Genomic DNA, 16,772 nt, shown 5'->3' with positions numbered 1-16,772 from the left:
GGGGGAGTAGGCGGGGCCAGCGGGGGTTCCCCACCATGGTCCCCTCCCCACTCCTCCACCCCCCCGACCCCTTACTCACTGGCACTGGAGCCCTGGTGCTGAACACACAGCCTTTCTGGCTGTGTGTTTCAGCATCAGGGCAAGGGGCCAACCACAGAGATGCTCTGGCAGCCTCTGGTTGCCTCAGGGCATGGTCTGTGCCCTGCTCTGCTTTTTTAAACTTCAAATTTTTTAGACCCCTTGATATCCAGGGGTCTAATTTTATCCCTGTGCTGCAAACTTGCAGTGTTGGGAACATTTTTTTGTTTCCACTCATGCCTGTTGCCCCGTCTCAAAGGGGTTTGAGATGGGACAAGAGGCACGTGCGTACTCATCTGGACGCACGCTATGAGGGCAAGGATAAGGGTCTCTTTCTTGTATGGCATCAGATATCAGTCTATAAGCCACTGTCTGGTATTATCCCTCAATGTGAGAATTCCATCTTCCCCCTCTGGGCATTTGTAAAGATTGCAACTTTCAATTAAGTGCTGTGCTGTTTGTTGGACACCACATTCACACAGGGGGCTGTCTAAGATGTTCATCTTGTGAAGTGTTGCTTTGAAGCATCTGTATCCAGATTTCAATCTATTCAGCTTGACCTGCACTTCTCTGTCAAAATCGTGCCCAATGAAGGACTTGTTTGGTGTTGGTATAAAACACTGTAGGAATAGGTCTGACCTTTCCCAGTGGTCAGCCCACTCTGTTGCTGCCCATAGTTTTGGTTCAGCATCCCCAATCTCTTTAAGGAGCTTGTGGGTTTAATGTGTAAACAGTTTATGACTTTTAAACCTCTTTAGTTTTCATCTGTTCGAGTCTTCAGTTAACAGTTGATGGAGCAGATAATGTTCATCATCTCTTGCCTCTGTTGCTAGTCATGATGTTAGGGTCTGTCTTCTTACATCACTTGGTCTAATGCCCAAGAGTACAGGGAGAACATGTGTGTGTGTGTAAGTTGTGCAGCCTGTCATGAGTTTCACCACACTGTTAACTACACTGTCAGGCTTTTTAGTGTGACAATTTCTGGACCATACAAGAGCACAATGTTCTGTTGTGGCATATACCATTGCAAGTAAGGTGGTTCTGAGCACTTTGAAGTTGATGCCCCATGTTGTGCTGCCTAAACATCTTAAGGCAGCTATCCATGCAGAAAGTTTATTACTGACTTTCTGAATGTAATGTTTATCGATGAGGGAATGGTCTAATGTGACTTCTGGGTAAGTTGGGGTATGCTCATGTGGAAGAGTATGGTTGCCTACTTTGCTATTCAGCATGCTGTTGGCTCAACAATTGTTCAGGAGGAAAAGTGATTATAATGTTTTATTGATGCTCAACTTCAGGCACCACTTGTGGAGATAGTCAGTAATGAGTTCCATGTCAGTATTCAGTATCTTTTCCAATTCTGTCATGTCTGTTCCTTGGACTACTATGGTAACATCATCAGCAAACACATATTGCTTAGATGCTGTATGTGGGCAGTCTGAGGTGTAAACCTTGAAAAGTATTGGGGGACTCCATTCTTCACAGTTCATACTCTGCTTGTTTTCTCCTTGACTGGTAGTGAGTTTGAATGATCTGCTGGAGATCATATTCATGAAGAAAGCACATCATTTGCAGTTAGGTATTATAGGTATCATAAAGGTCTCTGTGATCTGGGTGGGGTGGGGGTCTCAAGGAGGAGGAATAGTGGTGTAGAGCAGGGGTGTCCAACCTTTTTGAATGTGGGGCCAGATCATGAACTTTTTATCAGCCAGTGAGCCATATTCAAAGACCTCATAGGAAGCGGTATCACATCACCCCCCCTGCAATGAAAGTACATTGTTTACTTTCGTTTCCTGTTGCAGCACCTTGGGCCTCAGAAAATGGCTTGGCAGGCTACATGGAGGCCCCGCGGGCTGTATGTTGGACAAACCTGGTGTAGAGGTTCACCTATTGGGTTTAAAATAAAATAGAAATATTTAGTTTTATTGCATAAAAACTAAAAAAAGAAAAAGAAAACTAGAGGAAGCACTTTAACATCATCCCCTTGGCAGTGGTATCCCAGTCAGCATTTTATTGTCCCCAATTCATTATGCCTACCCTACCAACTTGTTCTCTAAAATCAATTGGACTAGAAATATTGGGTGTAGTGCAGCATTCTTTGTGTGTCCCATTGACTTCAGTAAAAGTTGCAGATGTTCACAGAGTGCTGGATCAGAGTCATGTGCTGTATTTCTGAGAATATAAATGTACCAGTTGTTCTGAGAAATAGCAATGAAGGTGACTGACAATGAACCTGAAACCTCTACTCTACCCTGTTTTACTCTAGTCTTCTGTGATGTCTGTCTGCTTTGCTCGCTTTCATCCAAACCTGGTTGTTGGAGGAACTTACTCTGGGCAAATTGTCCTGTGGGACAATCGCAGTCACAGGAGAACTCCAGTTCAGCGTACCCCCCTTTCTGCTGCAGCACACACGGTAAGGCTCAATATCATTGTGTTTGCTCTTGTGAGGAAGCAACCGGCAAAGGTGTATAGCATTCTTAATCTTTGTAATGTTTAGAATGCAGTATGTGTTACACACAAAAGGAATACAAGCATGGGTTTTTAAAGGAAAAAAACAGATGAGGAAAAGTCTACTTGACAGCTTTCCATGGGTGAGGATACTTTAAGCAAGACCGTGATGATCTTTGCTTGGTTGTGCAGAAAGCCTCCCCATATTGTATGTCTAAGCAAGGGTATCTTGAGGAGACCAGGGACAGTTGCTCTTCCTTTCCTCTTGAGGAACAGGTCATCCAGAAAGAATGGAGAATAAGGGAGATCATCATCTCTCTTTCTGTACTGGACTATGGAATGAACACATGTCCCAGAATGAACACATTGTGGGAATGAAAATGAAGTTAGTTGTGCACATGCATTTCCAAATAAAACAGCAGTCACACAGCTTCCCTGGAGATCATTATGGTGTGAAGTAGTGCAGGACAAAGTACCCAGTCTAGTCCCAAGAGAGCAAGGGTCATTCTGGTGACACAAGAGAGTATAGTCAGGAATAATGGGCTAAACATTAGCCAAGGAGATGTAGGTTGCATAGGAATAAAATGAGATCTCTTGGAATGTAGAATAAACTTCCAGTAGGAGATCACTAGAAATATAAGGAAGCGGGGTACTCAAAGCACTGCAAAAAGTAGCAGTGAATCCCATGCTAACAGGAAGATGCAAGCTATCAGGAAGATCCAGTGCTAACAAGACTTTTGTGTCCCTGGCTTCTATAATTCTATGGCATTTATGTTTGGAATTTGCAGTTGAAGGTTAAATCTTTAGCTTGCTATGACAACATAATCCTTAGGGTTAAAAATCAACATGTAAAAACCATTATACATAATTTAGTGCAAACATTCAATATGGCACTAATCTGATGATTGTATTGCCATGCATATTAGAAAATGGCAGGTGTGCACAGACACTGATATTGGAGAAGCAAAATACTTCTTAAGATTTCTGTCATTGGGAATATTTGTCTGACTTTCTAAAGCCCAAATTATGCCATAAATTGCAACTGCAACATTGCATTTAATTACCCTCTTGTTGTTGCCCATTCTATTTGTAGTTAGCTGAGCTAACATCGTTCACTTTGAAAGGAAGGAAACAGTGCTTTCCTCACAGGTAATCTAGCAATTTGGGAAGCCAGAGAACTAGGGGCAAGACACTGTGAACAGCAAAGAAAACTGAGTGATCAGAGCACAACATGAGTGAAAGGAATGCAATTCTGTTTTTCCTCTATACCTAATATTTTTTTCAGACAAAATTATATTTTCTAGGAGCTGTATTTTAAACTTGGATCACTTTCCCAGTAGCAGAGGACAATATATAATGTTCTAATTACAGCAAAAAAAATAGATTATTTGTGAATGTTCTCTGTCTGTTTTATATGTATGAAGAATGCATTGCATTTGAAAGCTTACTTAACTTTATTCCATCCATGCAGGTGGTCCAATAAAAGATATTATCTGAAAAAAATCCTTGACTCTCTCTTAATAATCAAATTTTAAATCTTAATAATAAAAGGCGAGCAGCCAGTGTTGGTGAAAGAATAGGTTAGGGACTATTTAGAAAAGCTGGACGTGTACAAGTCCAAAAGGCCAGACACAATACACCTAAGAGTGCTGAGGGAATTGGCCAATATGATTGAAAAGCTGCTGGCCATTATCTTTGAAAACTCATGGTGATCAAGAGAGATCCCAGACAATTGGAAAAGGGAAAATATATTGTCCACCTTGAAGAAAGGAAAGAAGGAGGATCTGGGGAACTACAGACTGGTCCATCTCACCTCAGTCCCTAGAAAAATCATGGAGCAGGCCCTCAAGGAGTCCATTTCTAAGAACTTGGAAGAGAAGGTGATTAGGAACAGTCGGCATGGATTCACCAAGGGCAAGTCATGCCTGACCAACATGATTGCCTTTTATGATGAGGTGACTGGCTGCATGGATGCAGGAAGAGCAGTTGATATGATATACCTTGACCTTAGCCGGCTTTTGATATGGTTTCCTAAAACATTCTCACAAGCAAGCTAGGACATACCGGTCAGTTGAATGGACTGTAAGGTAGATACAAAATTGGCTGGATTGTCCGGCTCAAAGGGTAGTAATCAATGGCGCAATGTCTAGTGGGCAGCTGGTCTCAAGTGGAGTGCCCCAGAGGTCGGTCCTGGGGCTGGTTTTGTTCAATATTTTCATCAGCAACCTAGAAGATAGGATGAAGTGCACCCTCAGCAAGTTTGCAGATGACACCAAGGCACTGGGGAGGGGACAGTAGTAGATAAGATGGAAAGTAGGGCTAGGATTCAGAGAGATCTCAACAAATTGGAGGATTGGACCAAAAGAAATCTCATGAGGTTCAACAAGGACAAGTGCAAAGTCCTGCACTTAGGACAGAACAGTCCCATGCACCAGTACAGGCTGGGGACTGACTAGCTAAGCACTAAGCAGCAGCTCTGCAGAAAAGGACCTGGGGATTACAGTGGACAATAAGCTGAGTATGAGCCAACAGTGTGCCCTTGTTGTGAAGAACGCTAACAGCATACTGGACTGCATTAGTAGGAATGTTGCCAGCAGATCGAGGGACGTAATTATTCCCCTTTATTTGGCACTGGTGAGGCCACATCTAGAGTACTGTGCCCAGTTTTCGGACTCCACTACACAAAGGACAAATTGGAGACAGTCCAAGAGAGGGCAGTCCATCTTATTTATTCTGGAGAAGAGGACACTGAGAGGGGATTTAATAGCAGCCTTCAACTACCTGAAGGGGAGTTCAAAAGAGGATGGAGCTAGACTGTTCTCAGTGGTGGCAGATGACAGAACAAGGAGCAATGGCCTCAATTTGCAGGAAGGAAAGTTTAGGTTAGATATTAGGAAAAACTCTCTCACAAACACTGGAACAGGCTTCCCAGAAAAGTAGTGGAATCTCCATCCTTGGAAGTTTTTTAGACCCGGCTAGACAAAGTATAGACTGGGATGATATCATTGGGGATGGCCCTACTTTGAGCAGGGAGCTGGACTAGATGACCTTCTGAGGTCCCTTCCAACCCTAATTTTCTATGTTTCTATGATTCTATGAAATGCTGTCTTAGGCAATGTGGCATCTTGTTCTTAAGTAGTAGAATAACTTTTCCAAATTAAAATGGGCCATTTCCCCCCTATTTTTACATAGGCAAAACTCACATTTATACATTAGGCAAAACACACATTTATTTTAAAATTGGTCCTGGTTTGCAAATTCTGGATCATATCCTAAGCCATTAAGTACAAAAATTATGTTAAATCAAGAAAATTATTCTGTGTTAGTGTTATTCTGCATCCAGCTAGGTAATTGAGTCAAATAGTTAGTTATTTTAGGTTTTTTTAAGATTACTCTGTGTATAAACAAGGGGTTCATACTTTCCCCCCTCCCTTTCCTTAGTTATCTAGAAAAAAAGAAAAATTGCATAATTATTATGGGTTTAAAAATTCCCTGAGTTTATATCCCTTGATTGGTGCCCAGATTCATAAGGAAAGAGAGTCCTACCACAGATTACTCACTAATTTCCTTTCACACCCACCCCACATCTGCATTTGGGACAACAGGAAATTTTAATTAAGAGAAAACCTCCTGCATGATGATTTCATTTCCAAAATAAATAAAAACAAGATGGGATCTACCCTTTGAAAGGAAGGGGAGCCCATTTATACTTTCTGCTATGTATAGCTGGTTGTCTTTTTCATCCGTTTTCTTGACAGCATTTAAATTCTGCAGTGAGATTTATCACTCATGAAACTGATGGCTGGTAGTACTGATTAATCCCAGGCACTCTTTGGGAAGGTGCTGCTGGCCCACCAATATGCCCCTGGAAAATTTGCCAATTTGAACTTTCTCCTTCTTCCTTCCTTGCAATACCAGCCTAGGAGCTTTTATACAAATGCATAGAGCTCATTTTATGAGGAGGGCTGATAAGACTAAACACTTTTTATATAAGAATATGTGCTAATTAGCTTTTAGTGCTGTGTTAATAAGTACACCAGGAAAGGTCATGTTAGGGCTTTTCCTATGGGTATGATAGAATCAGTTTCTCTAAAAATCTAGTTTTGGGGGCATGTTTTCCAAATCTGACCTCTGTGCATAACACTGATTTTCATGTGCAGTCAGTTGCATGCACAGTTTTTCATCATATTTTTCCTGTGCTTGCAAATGATGGAATTTACACATGTAGGGGGTGGTCTTGAACTGTTAAAGTGAATGGTAGCTTTGCCATTCACTCTAACAGGAGCAGAATTTGGCTGTAACCTATAAATGGGGTTCGCTCACATACATTCTATCATTTCCTGGCACAGAGGATGGTCTTGTGCAACATTGTGCATTGCAAATGATTGCAGATGAGCATTGATGGCAGCCTCTTGTAAATTTAACCCTTCAAGATGCCTGAAAAATAAATTTTATCATGCTTCATCATAGCATGTGAAATGGACCAAGTTAGTATCTGTGGACCAAATTTTGCGCTCAGCTCCCCTGGTGTAACTCTGGTGTAAACCAACAGGCTAGTGTAGTCAATTCAGATTTACACTGATAGCTTTTTAATATAAATTGGCCTATGGTCAAGAGGACTATTGGATTTGTTCAGTTTTCCATTGAAGTACATCTGCAAATATTTGGTACAGCAGCCAAACTATGGCAAAGTCCAAGTTTTTTGTGCAGCTGTTTTCTTGAATAAAGTCTTCATTTCGATTCCATTTGGATGATTTGCTTCTTTCTGCCAGTCATTTTCAGCATCAAAACCATCAGCGGAATGATACGTGTCCCTGTGGGTGAAATATCATCCATATAATTCAACATTTTCACAGCATTACTCAGTTGAGTTGTTTTATGAAGAAGTAAAATGAAGCTTTGAAAATGTTTCCCACCACCATAACGTGCCTTTTAAAGTTTAAACAAAAGGCAAGTTAAATTCCTCTCTGGCAAATAGCTGAGTAACTATTGTGCTGGCACTACGTGACTACTTAATCATTCTTTAAAACAACATCCTTGACATTTGAAATTGAAATTTGTTTTTGAAAATTTAAGAATGCCATATCTGATTCCCAGTCTTAATGTGTTTTCAGCACCCCGTGTACTGTGTGAATGTAGTTGGAACACAGAATGCGCACAATCTCATTACAGTTTCCACAGATGGCAAAATGTGCTCCTGGAGTCTGGATATGCTCTCAACTCCACAGGTGGGTTTATTTTTACCTCCACACAAAAAAAGCATCCTGGTTAAAGCAGATACCTGCTTAATGTAACATAGTAAAAGCCAAAACCTCACATCCTACACAAACTAAAACCAATGGATGCACTTACTTCCAGCAGTCTCCTCTAAGAGCCAAAACCCATTTCCTTTACCACAAATCATGTAATTATTGTAATACGTTAATACATAGGTCAGTTTCAAGTGAAAATGAAATAATCCAGTTTAAAACACGGTAATTATAGAAGTTGCCTGTGGTATAAATTGTGCTTACTGTACAGCATTGTTTAACAAATATGGAGTAGACTGCACTGCTGTGGAACCCACCCTACCCACTTACATGTCTTTCACAAAGTCAAAAAGCTTAGTTTGTTGCCTGCGTTTTGTTACCAAGGGAACAAACAATGCAAATCTAAAGTTTTTAATTGGGCACCCCCCACACACATGCACACTTTGGAATGTTTGCTACCCTTGTCTTTTTTTCCACCTCTCCTTTGTATTAGAAATAAAAGGAAATCCAGGAAAAGTTTCTAAGCCACTAGTGATTATAGTCATGCAAACTAAACAAAGAAGAGGTATTGAAACAGACCTTTGGAAAGCTTCGATTTTTATGTTATTTTCTATTCCAAAACATCCCTTATTTCTCATTTTTCATCTACTGGGATGAAGAATATATTATTATTGTTTTTTATTAAAATAATGTGAATAGATTGGGCAAGTTGTTTCAAAATATCCTGTAGAAATGCCTCTTAATGGAACATTACTATCCCTTCAAAGATAAATGTTTGTTGTTTAACTTCAGTTTCAATTTCTGTAAACTCTCCACTTAAATGGGATATGCATCTACAGAGTAATTCTAGTTCTAACAGCATTGTAAATTGTGTCAACGTGGTAAATTGTGTCAAATTGTAACTTACTCTATTCTTACAAAGAAAGTCACATTACTAGAAGTGAATGTGTTAGCCTCAACTTGGGATTTCATAGCTTTTGCTAGTATGCTTTACATTCCTGATCTTTATAAATATAGAATGTGTGTGAATTTTCTATTTTTTGTTTTGGGTTTTTTAACAAAGGTAAATATTTTCATAGGAGCATATGAACTTGGTAGTAAGGATTATCTATATGCCTGATTTTACATCCCTTCCTTTTATGAAAAGTCCAGCTGATTGTGGCTACAGAAAAAAAATTCTCCCAACAGTACACACTGACCAGTCCCTAAGGCTTAGATCTGAGGAAGGACACTTTATGCTTTCTTGTACACCCCCCGGACCATCACAGCTGTAGCAACACTAACTTTTCTTAAATAGTTATGCACAAAAATTATGAAGTCAATTCACCCCCATCACAGATTCTTAGGTTACACTTAAGAAAACAAGTGGTTTGGCATTATATATGTGCAAAAAAAATCTATTTCAAGTAAATGCTTATACAAAAGAAATGCCCGCATTCATTTTACTCAAAAAAAACCCAAACATAGCTGATTTGGTTTGAAGCCTAACTGTGGGGAAATAAAAGAAAATATTCTCATCAGCTTGCAGCTTGACAGTAAAAACCTGGGCAAATATTTATGGCTGCTATAACAAACCCCTGAGAAATAATGTTTAGAACAGTAATGCTGACTTGGTCCTAACTTTCTTATTCTGTTCTATAGAGGGACAAATGGCATTGTCTGATAAGTGTCATGGGTGTATCAGATTTTATGTGTGTTTCTGGCAAACAATTGATTTCAAAATGTTTGTAAATATAAGGGTATTGTGTGCTTTATTAGAGCCTGGGGATGACAAGTGTAACCATTAAGGTATTATCTTTAGTTTCTGCACCATTAGTTTTTAAATTCTCACCTGTCATCTCTGCTTGACTTCAGAAAATGAAGCACAGACTGATAAATTCCAGCCACCCTGAAACTTGTGATATGCAGCAGCATATTGGCAGCAGTGCTTCATATTGTATGACAATACATCTTCTTGTAACAACCTATGCAAAAACAATAAATGATTTAGGAAAATAACCTTTTTTCCCCCCATGATCCCTTTAAAAACAACTGGGAAACAATCAGAAAATAACTATGGTTTGTTTTGGTAGGAGAGTATGGAACTGGTGTATAATAAATCCAAACCGGTGGCAGTCACAGGAATGGCTTTCCCAACAGGAGATGTCAATAACTTTGTGGTGGGCAGTGAGGAGGGGACAGTCTACACAGCTTGCCGTCATGGAAGGTGATTTTCAGAATTGCTTCATACATCATAGTGTTTGTGTTTTATAGAGAACATTATCTTTCTTATTTCAGTCCATTATCAACAGTGCCATTAATGCTCTGTTAGGATTGCATGTAGTTCCTTCCCCAGCCTCAGCTTCATTTTGGGTCTGCTTTCTGACAGTAACTTCACCTTGAGGTGAGGGGCAGGGAAGGGCAGAACAGTGCCAGCCCTGAGGTTTTCTGCTTGCCCAGAGAAGAGTGACTCCATGGATACTAGAACAAGACATTTAGTAGCTGTGACTACCTCCCATCTGTTTCATGCACAGGGTCCTGCATACATGGAGTCCATTTAGACTGCTGCGACTTGGATCTTTGTTGAAGTGCACTGGTTTCAGTGCTGCTGCTTGCAGCTACATGATGCATTGTGTGATCAGAGATGTTGTGCAATTCCCTGAACACATGGAGCTTCCTAGAAGCTTCCAAGTCTCACCCTCCAAATCATCCCCCCCAGCAGCTCCTGTTCCAACTTGTAGAGTATCTGCTAGTTGTTACATCACTTAGCACTTCCTATTAGCAGTAGCATGTGTACTGGGAGCCAGGCTGGTTGACTACTCTTCCTTAGTCCATTTTAGTCCTTTGAACAAGATCTGCACCCTCAGTTTCCTCTGCTGAGTTACACTATAGGGATAACTTGTGGAACCATCTTCTCAGGAGAGCACCTTAATAACATAGGACAGACTTCTGCCTGAATGTGATGCTACTTATGAGGGGTCTGATCTGCAACCTTTACTCCTCTAAACTTCTATGAGAGTTTTGTCTGGGTAAGCAGTGTGGGATCAGGCTCTGGGTATTAATATGGCTAAAGTGAGAGTCTGAAATGCAGTGGAAATATCATCCAAAAGAATGTTTCCTAACATTGTTTGGAGGGCTACCCAAGATCTGTACTAATCTTTTGTACAGATCTAAGTGACAGTTCATAGGATAGTCATTGCACTGTGCATAATACAGCAGTGATCTCCTATTCTCCTAGAGCAGTGAAGGTGCAAATCCACTTCCATAATTTAAATGAGTTCCTTATTTTGCACCCTGTAAACTTTTTCAGGGGCAAATGATATCTCACCTGGGGCCACTTCAAAGATCAGTTCCTCATGTTCATTAAAATGTATTTCTGAAGACTTGTGTGCTTGTTTTAACTGCTGGTAACATTTTCACTGTGCTGGATGCTTGTAAAGAACATGCTTCTCAGCATTCCATTCCATTCTTGGGTTTACAGTTTGTTCTACATTTTGATATTTCTCAGTGTCATGTGCTTTAATTTTATATTTTAATAACCAATTAATTTCCATTAAAATTGCTATAGTATTTAAATAATCTTCCATATTCATAATATTAAAATAATAGAACAGTTCATAGACTCTTTAAAAGGTATACCTTTTATTAATGAAAACCTTGGATATTTAGCTTTATTGCTGATACATAGCAGTGTTGAATGTCTCTACTTAGGCAATGATAGGGTGACTGATGGTTTGAATTAGTCTTGGGCTGTCTGAATAAATGAAAGCTGCCCTGGGTCATTTCTGATTTAGCACTTCTAAACTTTCAAACATGCTCCTGCTTTTGTGTACCCCACAAGAGGAGGAAACTTGTGCTTGATGCTCTTTCAGTATCTCCCCTGACCACTGTAAAAAATACACTCTGCCCTTTTCCATGCCTGTGGGATTGGAATCATCCACAAGATAGAATTTATTCTCATGGACTCTTGTCTCTTCAACACAATTCATTACAAAGGGAAACAAAATTCTAGAGAGAGATGTGTAAAGGAAAAAGCATTTTTCATGCTTTTTATATATCTCTGGAACATAACAATAAAATATCCTGTCCTATGTAGAAGCAATGAAATAATTGGCATGCTTCACACCAGAACTATGAAACGTGGTACAGCGAAACTGGCTGAGAAGTCAGTGCTTCCTCAGTGGCATTGTAGGTTTTAACGGCTTACTAATAGGTATGGTTAGTTTCTAGTTTGAGCAAGCTGCCATAACTGATAGAAGCCTTTGAGGATTTAGCTGCTGGCTGCTGTGCATTCACTCTCATCCCACTGAGCAAGGGCAAAAATGCATGGCCTTAGCAGCTGTGTCATCCATAGTTGTGTTGACCGTGTTTGTTTCTTTTGTGGTATCCATGTAAAAGCAGGGGTGGTTTTATAATTCTTTTTTTGGGTACCATGGGGGAGTGATATGAGTCAATTCAGAATGGTTGTTTGTAGAAAGTACATAAGAGTGTTTCTCAATGTCTCTCTTTAATGGATATTTATTTTTTTCTTTCTTATAGTTGCTCTGTTCTTTCTATGAATCATTCTAATGCAATAGAAATTGCCACTTGTTCAAACCAATGCTGGACCTAAGATTTGGGGACGAGTCCTGTTCACTGTGATGATTTGAACAGTTTCTTTAAATTCAGTAGAGTTAAGTAAAAAGGATCTGCTTCTGAGTGGATTGCCTAGCTTACCTGAAAAAGTTATTTCAGATGTTCAGAAAGAAAGGGAACTGTAATTGATGTCTTTTATTAATGCAGCTTGCAATCTTAATGGATGCTCTGCATGATAATGGGTTACTTGGATTCGTTAGTCTCTGTGAGTCTTTCCTTTATTATTATTCAGAGATGTTCTTGCAAGCCACAGTCTCTCTGATACTATATGTGAAAGCAACTTATAAGAAGACATCTATATGTGGGGTTCTGTGAATGAATTGTGCCCACAACAACAAGTCTTTGGAGACAACGGCATAAAAGAAACTAGCTGAGGTTTACTGATTGACTGGCACTTTGCAGAGAATCAGTGAGGCATGAACCTGAAGATAAAGAAAATTAAAAAATCTCTGACTAAGGTTTGTGTATCTTCTTTCTGCAGTAAAGCAGGCATTGGTGAAATCTTTGAAGGCCACCAAGGGCCTGTCACAGGAATCAATTGCCACATGGCAGTGGGCCCAATTGACTTTTCCCATCTCTTTGTTACATCGTCATTTGACTGGACAGTCAAACTGTGGACTACAAAGGTGAGAGATGTGGGATGGAAGGAGGTAGGCTTGTTTAATGCTTTTCACCCTATGTAACTTTAAAAAAAAAGTCCCTGTTTTTGCTACTTATAATCAGTGTGTGATCTATCAAAATAAGATGTAGCTTCAGCTGTTACTACTTACTCTTCCCCCCCTTAGAAGATATTCTCTTCCTCCTTCAACAAATTAAATATTCATACGTTAAAAATAAAGCACTGTATGAATTTGGGTACTGCTACATGAAAATATCATTGAACATTTTGAGGCAAAAGGATGAGGAATACAACTTGCAGGAAGGCTGTCACTGCATGATGACATGAGGAATAGAATGCATTGCTTGTGTAACTAAATTCACCCAGGAGTTTACTTATGCTTGCTTCCACTTTAGGATTATCTCTTGCCCACTGGTGGAAGGAGGTTATGATGTCAGAAAGCTGCTCTAATCCTTGCTCCGTAGGGAACCTGTCAGGGTCAGCACAATCCAAAAATGGAGAGTATTGTCTAGAAACAGATATGATCACTCCCTGCCAGTGAAGCAGCTAAGGGGCACTGCTAATGGGAGATGCAGCCAGCATCCTGGTCTGCTTTTTACATCTTCATCATCATCATCATCACCATCTCTTCCTTGGACAAATTCTTACCTTGGAAAAGAAATAGCCAAACTCGTACAGTGAAATGTAACGTAAATTAATGTAATATTCAAGTTCCAGGTTCAGTGAATTAATGTCATTATAGAGCTAAACGTATTTGCCAAAATATAAATCAGTATTTGTCACCACAGCAGCATTAGGGTAGTCACTGGTGATGGAGAGGATGACCTGAATACCGTATTTTTTTGCATACATTACATCCTGGAATAAGATACACAGTTTGTTTTTGAAAAGCAGAATGAAGAAAAAAGATCTTTCTTTGTAGTAAGTAACTGAATACTAGAAGCTAGGGAGCTGAGCCTCCTCATTGTTCTGCTCCCTACAGATTGATGCAGACTTTACTTCTGCCTTTGCCCAGTGTCAGAAACTGCTCTTGCCATATTTCTTGCATATAATGCATAGTCCAATTTCCAGCATCTTGCTGTTGGAAAGGTATACTATATGCAAAAAAATATAGTACTTTTTTCTCTTGCAGCTGTTTCTTTTGTAAAGAACTGCATTTCCACAAATTGCCATCAAATAGATTATTCATATTTTTTTACATGATTAATAACATTTTTGTTGCTTTTTACTGTGTTTCACAAAGTGACCAACCCAGTGCTCTAAATGAAGGCCAAAGTCCCAGAGATTTTATTAGTGTCGTTTCATTAAAGCTGGATTAGGAGAAAATGTAACACTCTCTGGCTGCATTCCCTAATATCATCTGATGTGATTCCCAGCTTTGTGCTGCCCAGCAGAGATGCCATGTTCAAATGGGCTGCAGGAACAACTCAGAATTGCTTATACCAGCCACTGGGAATAACTTAAGGGCCTGCTGAGCAACCTATCAAGTGGTCTTTCTGCCTTCCCTCTTTCTACTTCCCCAGCTGGAAAGAAGGGAGTTGATGAGGAAGGAGCACCTAAGAGGAGGAGGAGGTGGTATTAATAACAAGCGGGGGGAGGCGGGGTTCAGAAGCAGAGTGTCCACAGGTCCTAGATTCTCCCAGTCATCTTAATCAGACTCTAGTCATCCCAACACCTCCAGAGACATTTTTCACCACTTGTTCCTCCACCCCCTTTAATGAGTCATCTGCGAACATCAGACACCTTTTCTACAAACACTATAGCAAAGTATGGTCATAAATAGAGTGTGGAATTTTTATTTTGGTGGGAAGGAGTGATTAGAGGCAACGTTAAGGGGACCTATTATATATAAGAACAATTCAGTATATACCCACTATATGCACATGAACACACTCAGGGATGTAATGTATAAGTACCTCAGAGGAAGAAGACATTTTACACAAAAATGGACCAGACTGCATGTTGAAACTTTGTAGATGCCAACCTCCTATGAAGCTGTATTGTTTTAATGCAGAATAAGCAAAAAATGAGAGAAAATTGCAAAACTCATTAAATACCCCATTATACTTTGATTGTGAAAGCTGAGTGAAAGAAATTAAAACAGTGTAAGTGGTAAAAAATAAAGTAGGTTAATATTCTTGCTGTTTAAATCATCTAAATTGTTATTATTATCATACATTAGGCAAAGATTAGTTTTTAAAATGTCTGACTTTTATCTTGATGGTGGCTTTATGTCTTTGTTTGGCTCATAGCTTGAGATGCACCCATCAGGGTTCCAGTGTTGGAAATTGACCCCAATCAGGAAGCATCTCAGCATGTTTTCCTCAAAGGCATTGTTGGTAGGAGATGATGGGATAGATACATAGCAAATGTAAATAAAAAATCGGCTTGGGGCAGGTCATGTGACAGCATTGTGCTCTAAATAGAAACAGAGCTACCTATGAATCAACCTAGTGTAAAGGCATTATGATGTGTCTGAGACATTATAATGTGTTTGTTTAAAATGGCCTGATCAAATGCCCATTTTTTCATTGATTTGATCAATCATAGTTGCTAATTTTGTGTTGCTGAGAGTATGACAGATGATGCAAATGTCTTAATAAATTAATTTGAGTGATTGTAAATAATTTGCATGAAATTATAAACTTCAGTTTATAATTACCAGACCCTGCCCCAATTGGTGACAGGGTGGAGTATAGAGCTCCACAAAACTTGGCTGCTATGGCAAGCATGATGGAATGTGTCAGGGGGGCACCTGGGTTTGGTGGGTGCTGTAGGAGTACCAGGGGTAAACAGGTGATGGATAGGTGCTGAGTGGAGGTACCTGAAGCAACTCTGTCCTGGATAGCTGGGTCTTGGGAGAGAGAAACAGATGGATGTGTAGGGATGTGTAGGGACCAAATCTCTGAATTCAAATTGAATCAGGAAACCAATTAAAAGCTCTGAATCAATTTGAAGTATCTGAATCAATTCAGAAAAGCTTCGGAAAAGATTTGGCCAATTCGGCAATTCAGCCATAGATTAAACAGGCAGTTGACGCAGCTGCCTCCAGCTGGTAAGTCTGTTGGGGTTTGGGGAGGAGGGAGAGAAGGGGCATCAGGGAGGAAGGGATTGGGGCTGGGACAAGCTGCCCAGCTGGGGTGGTGGGGTGCAGCATTCAGGTGTGGCAGTATTAGGAGTGGGGGCTCTGCAGTGCTGCCACTTGCCCAGCCAGGGTGAGGGGGGGGCAGGATGTGGGCACGGCTCACTCCGGGCAGAAGGGGGCAAGTGGCAGCAGGGCAGTCCCCGCTCTCAGCACTGCTGCATCCTATGCCCCCCCCCCACTGGCTGGGCAAGCAGCGGCAGGGTAGAGCCCCTGCTCCCAGTGCTGATGTGGGCACAGCAGCGCTGGGAGTGGGGGCTATGCCATGCTGCCACTTGCCCCCTTCCGCCTGGAGTAAGCCGTGCCTGCATCTGCACTGGGAGTGGGGACTCTGTCCTGCCATCGCTTGCCAGCAGGCCTGGGGAGCACAGGATGCGTTGATGTAGGCACGGCTTGCTGGTGCTGGCACTGATGCAGGCACTGGCTGATGCTGGTGCCAATGTTGGCGCTGCTCACTGATGCAGGTGGCAATACAGGTGTGGCTTGCTCTGGGCAGAAGGGGGCAAGCAGCAGCAGGGCATAGCCCCCACTCCCAACACTGCCACACCCACATCCCACGCCCCCCCCATGTTGGCTGGCAAGTGGTGCCAGGGCAGAGCACCCACTCCCCCCACTGATGAGG

At 40.9% G+C, this 16,772-nt stretch overlaps 1 protein-coding gene across 3 annotated transcripts in view; it reads left to right on the top strand.

Moving 5' to 3' along the window:
• The window catches only part of DYNC1I1 (dynein cytoplasmic 1 intermediate chain 1), a 289,110-nt gene that overhangs the window by 221,997 nt on the left and 50,341 nt on the right, over positions 1 to 16,772 (top strand). For all 3 annotated transcript variants that reach the window (XR_003095040.1, XM_014521844.2, XM_025209028.1), the window contains exons 11-14: positions 2,345 to 2,491; positions 7,641 to 7,754; positions 9,848 to 9,981; positions 12,871 to 13,015. Coding sequence is in view for 2 of the 3 variants with exons in the window: in XM_014521844.2 (XP_014377330.1) it covers positions 2,345 to 2,491; positions 7,641 to 7,754; positions 9,848 to 9,981; positions 12,871 to 13,015 (540 nt within the window). In the remaining variant the exon portion in view is untranslated. The remainder of the gene's footprint in view (positions 1 to 2,344; positions 2,492 to 7,640; positions 7,755 to 9,847; positions 9,982 to 12,870; positions 13,016 to 16,772) is intronic.

The sequence above is a fragment of the Alligator sinensis genome, unplaced genomic scaffold, assembly GCF_000455745.1.
Source record: "Alligator sinensis unplaced genomic scaffold, ASM45574v1 scaffold196_3, whole genome shotgun sequence".
Classification (NCBI taxonomy): Eukaryota; Metazoa; Chordata; order Crocodylia; family Alligatoridae; genus Alligator; species Alligator sinensis.
Note: the sequence above shows the minus strand (reverse complement) of the source record. Positions and strands in the feature narration are given on the sequence as shown.